The sequence below is a fragment of the Procambarus clarkii genome, chromosome 13 (assembly GCF_040958095.1).
Source record: "Procambarus clarkii isolate CNS0578487 chromosome 13, FALCON_Pclarkii_2.0, whole genome shotgun sequence".
Taxonomy (NCBI): Eukaryota; Metazoa; Arthropoda; class Malacostraca; order Decapoda; family Cambaridae; genus Procambarus; species Procambarus clarkii.
In genome coordinates, this window is record NC_091162.1 from 38,872,085 (window position 1) to 38,881,192 (window position 9,108).

The following is a 9,108-nucleotide window of genomic DNA, read 5'->3' on the forward strand; positions in this document are numbered from 1 at the left end:
CGACATCATGGGAACCAACATTTGAGAAAGCTACATAACCTGGGAGTTTGGGTGGCGTTTTATTTTTTGTGTTTGCAGTGTATGGTTCCTGCAGGCACAGTACATCAATGTTGTTGGCACCAGCGTACATCATTAGATCAAACAGCCTTCTTCGCACGCTTCTCACATTCCACGTGAGAAATTTAAGAGTGAGTTGGTCGTGGGTAATGGTGTTCATAAACCTGACTAAGAGAAGTGTTTATAAGATTCACATGTTGTAGACTATTGCTTACAAATGCCAATTGTTCACCGTCATTAATGGCAAAGAGTTCTTTCACCTGTTTCAAGTTCAGCTGGTTGCCTGTATTTTTCCTATCATTTACAATCATTTCATGTTCGTCAGGAATCGTAGACACACAAGCGGTATTGTTTTGAATGAGTTCTTGAATGAATTTGTTAAATACATCTAAGATACACGGGTTTTCATATGTTTCACTCGACACAACGGTACTTACAGCACTGGAGGAGGCGTCAAGACTTGTTCGAGACGTGTCAACACTTATAGCACTGGAGGGGGGGTCAATACTTGCTGGAGACGGGTCAACACTTACATCACTGGAAGGCATTTCACTAGAGACTCGGACGTTCGCTTCACTCCTCGGGCTGGCGAGATGATCGTTTGAACACTGACTCGGGTCGTCCATGGTGATCTTAGCATAAATGCTGTTGAGACCATTTTCAATCTTCGTGAGTGTTTCTTGGAGCTTATTGACGGTAATTTCTATTTTGTTCATGCGAGCTGGAAGTTCTAACACCTCCCTCTGCAGGCTGGCGTCAGGCTTCCCAGGTAGGCCAGGGAAGGTTGTCAGGCTGTTGGCGTCAGGAACGGTGGTGGGGTCATCCCGGGTGAGGGGGCGGGTAGTGTACTACCCGCCCCTATTGTATTGTACTTTTTTCGAATCGATACCGTCCAGAATGCAAAGACGTCTTATAAAACCCGTTAGGTCTATTATTATCAAATAAAGAAATCTGGTACCGCAGATTTAGTGTAGGTAGGTGTAGTGGTGGGGCCACCCCGGGTGGGGGGGTTGACTGGGGTGGTGGAGGGTTGCCCCACTGTGCTGTACGGGAGAGGCCGCTTGACACAGTCCTTGTGCCAGGCGGTCACTCCCTCCCGCAAGCACCTGGAACACTTGTGCTTGGTGACTGAGGATGAGGTCTCATCGGTCCCAGGGGCGTGGTCTTTATTGGGGCAGTCTTTAGTGAGATGATTGGCTGCACAGAAGGCACAGGTGCCTGAAGATTGACAGTGTTTGGCTACGTGACCAAAGTGTTGACATTTAAAACACATGACCGCTGAGGACACCCAGCGTGTTATGGGGCAGGCTGGCCGGTAGGGGCCTAGGAACGTGTAATGACAGGGGGGCGGTGTCTCATGTTTCCAGACGATGACAATCCTGTTGAGTGGCTTGCCTCCAGACTTGATGCGTCTTGCACTGTGCACACCTGGTAGTTCTTTCGCATGGGAGACGTCAAGGTCATGAGGGTAGGATGTGACAAGGTCTGTACCTCCTGGACCTCTCAGGAGAGTCTGCTTTACTGAATGTGATGCCACCCACTCGACCTTGGAGTAGGGCCGAGATGGTGACTTCATCGGACCTGGCTACATAGATGTAGGGCGAGGCGTGTCTAGGGATTATGAGGTCAATGGGGTCAGGAAAATGGCTAGGAAGGTCCCGTCTCATCCAGGCGTACCTCTGGTCACTGGTAACTTGAGATGGAAATGCCAGCCTGGCATATTTATTACGGGGTGCCAGGGTGGGTCGTGGTGCCCCCCCCCCCCCCGTTGTGGGGGTGACATTGGTCGTCTTGACAGAATTATTACCTTCCCTTAACTTCCTCTCATTACGTAAGGTCTTCCGGCTTTTGTATACAGTAAAACCACCATCCGAGGCTGCTTCATCACTTGAGCTGGTGTCCTCATACCTGGCTATACTGGGATGGAGTGATTGGCCATGCTGTAAGTCATGCGGGGAGGTGGCCGAAGTGGACGCAAATGCTTCTGAAGCATTTTGGGAAGGGTCGCTGTGAATGACCCCATAAGGCGGGAGGGAAGTGGCCATAGTTGCCAAAGTCACAACATGAAGTGACAATACACGTCAGCTTCTACCACAGAGTAGCACTTCAGGCTATGGCCTGGACCCAAAACAACAGCGGCTACTAATCATAGTGCAGACAAGATGAATAGTTCAGACACTTACAAGCAAACGCAGGTGTATACGCGGTCAGCTGGCAACACTGCTGAGGGTAGTGTGGCTCCGACCAGTGACAGGTGTAGAGAGTGCCACTCTGATACCTACTTTATCCACACACAAACACACTTAATAGTCCTCTACACTGTATGTAACACTGGTACCACCAATCACTGAGGCATCTGTACAGTGGTATGCGAGTGGTCCGTTCGTGCCACCGTGTCCAAGCTGTACAGGGGAATTACAGCTTTAGGGAACGGGGCAATAGGGGCTAAAGTTCCAGCGCCTGGGGTACCACTTCAGGCGTCTGACCAGGCGTGAGGTAAGGGGAAGCGGCCATGTCCCCACTGCCCAAGGCGCTATAGTAGACAAAAGCTCTGGCTGCCGTGTACTAAGGGAGGTGGCAGCTTGAAGCCAGTATTCTCAGCACCTGATTTGATTTATATTATTATCACTATAACCTGCACTTTATTGTCTTAGAGTAAATTTTTACTGCCATTAATTATTCATGTTGTTTTGTTTGTTGACTTGTTTTGAATTTTACGTAAGCCAAGAGATTCTCTTTATTCATATCTTGTTTTCTAGAGTAATTAAAATTTCATTGTTTATACTTTGTGTTTTGTGTGTCTTCCCATTACCTTACCACAGACAAAAGAGCAAACGATCTTCTTTTTTTTTGTTATGTGACGTGGCCCTGCCCCCAGCTATTGAAACAGCCGAACACCAACGCTTTACCGTCACAATAAAGACTGACTTTTTGGGTAAATTAGGGTTGACATCTACACATAGGTACTTGAATAAGTTTTAGGTGACTAGTTTTCTTCATTAATGTCTGAGAAATTAGATGGGGCTAGGTACAGACTGATATAGACCTAACGTGACTGCCTGTCCCCACACACAATGAATTTCCTAAAAATTCTAATGCTTGTAAGAAGTATAATAATCTAGAGAACTCATGTAAATTATGTATAAGTCACAATGACATTATCAACAAGCTTCTCCGAAGAACAAACTGCGGTATCTTCGTGAGGGCAAGTAGCACTCCAGGTTGCAATTATTTTACCATCTCGTGGCGCAGTCGAGTAAGGCGCGTCTGGGATCTTTCCGGACGTAGGTTTGATCCCTCATCACGGCCCTTGTGGATTTGTTAACTGTATATAGTTTAAACTGATATGTCACGATATTGTGATTTCTTTGTGTATTGTTATTGTACGTTTTGCCCATGGTATTTGTGCTCTATATTAAACTTCGTCTTGAGGCAAAGCCTACTGCCTCAGAATATATTGATAATATATTAGTATAATATAATATATAATATCCTTAGATCATTTACTATATCGTTCAAATCTAGTGGATATCTTGATCGTCCCCTTAAACCGTCCCCACAGGTGCTGTTGACAATGGGTGATGGCTTACATTTTAAGTGGAGAGTCTGTATAAATAAGTGGGTCTTCAGACCGTCTTATTTGCCTTACTTCTTGCGTTGAAATGTCTATAAGAATCCAAACTTAATGTATTAATTGTAGGTGATTCTCCGAGCATCTCTAATTGTGCTCTTTTAATGAAGCTAAACAAAAATACCAAAAAATTATTAATGGTGATAACAGAGTCTATTTCATGTGGATTCCATTTCATGTCGTTCTCAGAATGCAAGAATGGAGACCATTCTTAGAAAGAGACTACAAGACGACTTGGACAAACTTGAGGAATGTTCCAGAAAATGGCTCATAAAGTTTAACTCAAGTGTTAAGATATTGACTTAAGTTGATATATAAAGTTACTTGAGCATACTATTTTCATCTATTCAGAACCCAGACAAAAGGGCACTAAATAATATTAATTTAATGAACTCATTAGTTTAATGAGTTCATTAATGGATGTAAGCCATAAACTCACAGGAAAGTTAAAACTTACAACATTATAAGTAAATCCTCCAAAGAGAGAAAGAGAGCGAGAGATATAAACAGAGCCCCCCCCCCCCCGTCCCCTGGGCGTTTAGTAACTGTTTTGTATCTCATTATATCAGTGAGTGCTGGTTATTACTGGATGATTGAGTGTGGTGAGGTTGAGTGTATGTTGGGGTTATGAGAGCGTGTTGAGGTTGAGTGTATCTTGGGGTTATGAGAGCGTGTTGAGGTTGAGTGTATGTTGGGGTTATGAGAGCGTGTTGAGGTTGAGAATGTGTTCTGGCTGAATGTTGACATTGTGTGTCAACACAATGTATTCATTATTAATGTATTTCATGTATATTCCACATGTATTTATTTATACATAACTTTAATAACTGTTAGGCTGCAGGACAAAATCGAAATTCAAGTAAGACTGGGCTCAAGACTATTTGCTTCCTGAGAAATAATGAACGTAAGTTGTAGTTGTAAGTTTGATATTGTTATAATTGGGTGGAAAGAGAAACAAACTGGTGATCCACATGGCTTTTATTTACCGAATAATACCACACCGGGTTATCGGTGACATTTACACTGTATTCACCTAATCTAAGTAATAATTTACAATGCACCATTTACTATGTACCATTTACAAAAGAGCATCTGCTCGAAATATTATTCACCTAAGTAATAATTAATCCAACAAAATACCTTAATCCTAACAGATATTAAAGTCATCAGCTGGAGAATTAAAATCAAAATGTCATACATGAGGCCATCAGGTAATTAGTAGGCTTCTAGTTAACCGGCAGATGACCATTCAAACTTAGGGTGTTTATGAAATTTCCTAGACAATTAAGTACTAATTCAGACAGTAAATGACTCAGTTTACCTCAGTTTGCATTATATAATTTGGATTCACAATTACAACTTCTCTTCTGAATTATTACTCCCGAATGTGGAATTGTGTGAAAGAATTAAATTGCCTGTATTCCATTCAGGTACAAAACTACTGTTATCAGCAAATGTGAGATAATGAAGGCAAAATTTAAATGGTACCAGTTTGATATTGTGGATTCATTAAAGAGAATACAAGAACAATTTAGCATTTCGATTTGTATGGAAATCATTTCGATCTGCATGGAAAGGCTCCTAATTCGAGATGTTATAATTTCGGTATGTTCTGCAGGGTCTTATTGGTTAGGTTAGTGCCTAGGACTATGGTTAGTGCTTTTGAGATCCAGAGGGTAAAGGAAGCAGTAAAGTAGAGCAAGAGGGCAGTGTCCACATCTGGGATGGCAGTAATGGATGTGGTGGAGGAGTAGGCTATCACAACAGCACAGCGCACAGCCTCTACCACTGGCGCCCACAACCACCCATCATACATGGCTGACATCACACCCACTGTCACGAATATGAAGATCTGGCACGTCACAACCGCCTCCAAGGATAATATCTGAGGGACACAAATTATATATATTACTACATTACCCGACACTAATTACATAAATAACTTTGATAAATCTAATCTAATTACGATAAATCTAAACTAATTCTGCTCTATTAAATCTAATACTAATTCTAAATATTCTTGTAGGGCCTCATAATGTACTTACATTATGCATCCAGCATTTCTTCGACCCATAATTTCGTTGATTATTTAAAATTATCAGAAAGCTAAAAATTGGTTGAACTTGTGGGATTAATATAATTTGCTGTAAATTCTGAATTAATTTGCTCGCCTCCCTAAGTGAAGATAGGACGGTAGTCGTATCAGACTTAGGTGCTAGGCGGATGTGTCGTGGAGTGCTCTTGAGAATGTGTGACCACATGCTAAGCAAATTGAGTAAGATCAAATTATATCACATTGTCTGTCAGAATATGGAGAAGGCGGTTTGCCTCAGCAACAGGAGAACCTCTGGGAACTCTTTGAACTCTTCTCTTACAAAGAACATCGTATGCATTATAAAAGCCAAGAAAATGGAAGAAAGCTCGTGGGGAAGCACTGTCCCGTTTTCTGATTTGGTTCCTTTGGTTAGGAGAGGACACGTTAAATTAACAGTTTTCTTGACTTTGGGAAACCTTAGGAGAGGCTGCTGGGAGAACCAATGGGAGACTGCTATGCGTGCAGGCCTTTACAGGTGAGCGAGGACCAATAAAAAGAAATTATCATACAGGTAAAAAGTGAAACCGAGAGTGGGATGAGAAACGAATTGTAATGATCAATGCCAGACGGGACCGGGTCATTTGAGGTCTCAAAAGGAAAACGTCACCAGACAGATGCAGGGTGTTCCTCGGTCATACATACATAACAGATGGAACCGACGTGGCAGTGGGAAGTATTCAATTATCTCAATAAATTTACTTGAACTTTATGAGCATAGTTGAAGTAAATGTGAATACACACAGAAATCACAATAATGTAATACATCAAATGAACAAATCTACAAGGGACGTGATGAGGATTCGACCCAGCGCATAGGATGTTCCCAAATTCGCCTTAGTCAACTGAACATGGTCAAAAGAATTGCAACCGGGAGTGCTACTGCCCTCACTAGGATCCCAAATTGGGGTTTCACACAATTCCCCATGCCTCCATCACGGACTTTGTTCGTTTAAATATCAATAATTAGCAAACAAGGTGCGTAATGAAGACAAAAACTCTGAATTAAGAGCAAATGGAGACAAGAAACTGTAAAGGCCTTACCTGGAAGTTGAAGCACATCAGCTGTTGAGCGATGAACGACAGCGCCATGTGAGTGGAGACATACATAAATTTCCACAGTGGCAGTTGGGGGTCGTACTTGGGCCTGGGAGCCTGGACGTCGGTGAAGGTGAGAGGGTCCCCTAGACGAGGCGTCCCCGGGGCCCAGCCGGGGCCGTAGAATACAGACCTCAGTGAGTCTCCCCAACTGCTCATGCTTCTTGCCTTCCGGTAAACTTCAGCGAAGTAGAAGAACTGTGCAGATAAATTTCTAATATGTAAAACAGATTTACAAAGGCCGCTTACCACAAAATGATGGCGAGTTCAAGAAAATATTGGGGAAACTCCAAGCACGATATACATAAGAGCTATATTTATATCAGATGGACAAATGTTATGAATGAATTTATGAATTTCTGTACACCTAAAACAAGTGTACAGAAAAAATTTAATTAATATTTAAATATTTATTAAATATTTAGAGTATAGTAAAAATATTTAGAGTACTTATTTAAATTAATACTTATTTTTTATATTTTATTTTTATACTTAAAAATACTTATTTTTAAGTCCACTAGTTAAAAGATATTCCTCTATTGTACATGCTTATGCATGTGTTCGGCAAACTGAGTAAAATAGTTGATTACATACCTGATGCCAGAGAACGTTATGGGTCTGGGGCTGCTGTGTCAAGCCGTAGACTATCTCCTGGTCTCTCTCTCCCTCAAAGGTGCCAAAGATGCGGTCCCAGATAATTAACACACTGGCGTAGTTTTTATCCAGGCACCACTTGTTAGCTCCTGGATATAAACAAAGTCTGTTAAAGTATTATGCTAAACATAAATCTTTCAGATAAAATGATTCTACTAATATCTCATTAGTTACAAACGAACGGAGGCATTATGCGGGGTTGGAGGCATAAAAAAGTAGACGCATTGCACCAGACCTACCATGATGGACGCGGTGATGGGAAGGTGTCATGAAAATCCAGCCTATTGGTCCGAGGCTGCCAATGTACTCTGTATGCACCCAAATCTGGAACACATAATTTAAAGCAATGTGGACAACGACAGAGGGTAGCGGAAATCCTAGTAGAGCCAGAGGTTGGTAGCAACACATATTGGCGGGTCGCTGGAACATTGATATGCGTGTCGCCGTGGCAAAGTCGAAGTCTTCAGAAGAGTGGTGGACCTGATGTATTGCCCAAAGGACATTCAGTTCTGAAGGTGGAGAAACAAATAATGAGTTTAATGATGGTATGTGTTGTCAGCCGGACAGCTTAATATCGCACACTACCTTTACATAGATAATTGACCAAGATAACAGTTAACGTTTTACATACCATGGTTAGCTCTGTGGATCCAATAGTAGCAGAAGTCAACGAATATGAAGGCGCCAAACCAGGTATAAGGCGAGTCCCAGGGTAGTTCCCACAGGCGGTACTGGTAGAGCATCTGGTAGCTTGCCACACCAAACGATGCAGTCACTAATCTTAAAGCACAGACGTTCATGAAATTAATTTTCTTCGAAGTTAAGTACTCATGTACTTAACAGTACATGTTAAACATACATATTATTATTACTATTTAGAACCTTTAAGCCTCCCTCCCTTACCCTGCAGACTCGTGAAGGATGCCAATTCCAAAAGACGAGAAAACTTGGTTGACTCTGGCAGGGCGGCCCATCAGGTAGCGCGCTATCACCTCCGCAAAGACAATCGTTACGACAAGTGGAACTGCCTGAAATACACAGATTTATTATAGCTGTCTTATGTTAATATACTAAACTCACATCTTAGCTGACATTTAGATGCGAACTTACATGCAGAAATATTTCGATTATGTAGTTGATTTAGTCAATATGATGCAAATGTTAACAATAAAGGTACCTCTTGAACGTATTCGGGGACTTCTTCAATATGCCTGAAGGTTGACCTGCTCGGGTGGACCAAGTACAGCATCCTAGCCATTCGCTCAATCAGGAACCACCCCATCGCTGTTGCACACAAAAGCGAAACGTTAACTCGGAAATTGTGAAATGTTATTAAATATATAATATATACGTAAATTATACTAATTCTGTTAATACACATTTTTCTATAAATATATTTTTCAAAAGATAAAATGTGTTAAGCCTATACAAAGGAAAAAGTTGGATATGTTCAAGATGAAAATTGAGATAATATTAACATATAACAGTGTGTAAAAAGGCCTTCATTTAAAATAAACAAATAAAAGGTCGAATAATTAATTGTGGTGCTTACTGGTGAAGTTGTGTGCCGCCATGG

The 9,108-nt window shown here is 41.7% G+C and overlaps 1 protein-coding gene across 1 annotated transcript; it reads right to left on the reverse strand.

Moving 5' to 3' along the window:
- Window positions 1–5,282: 5,282 nt before the first annotated feature.
- Window positions 5,283–8,814, reverse strand: LOC123757330 (alkylglycerol monooxygenase-like). The gene is made up of 7 exons (XM_069324118.1): window positions 8,710–8,814; window positions 8,436–8,560; window positions 8,164–8,312; window positions 7,772–8,041; window positions 7,473–7,621; window positions 6,825–7,076; window positions 5,283–5,573 (listed from the first exon to the last, which is right to left on the reverse strand). The coding sequence occupies exons 1-7, from the start codon at window positions 8,812–8,814 to the stop codon at window positions 5,283–5,285; spliced, it is 1,341 nt and encodes a 446-aa protein (XP_069180219.1).
- Between the last annotated feature and the right edge of the window lie 294 nt (window positions 8,815–9,108).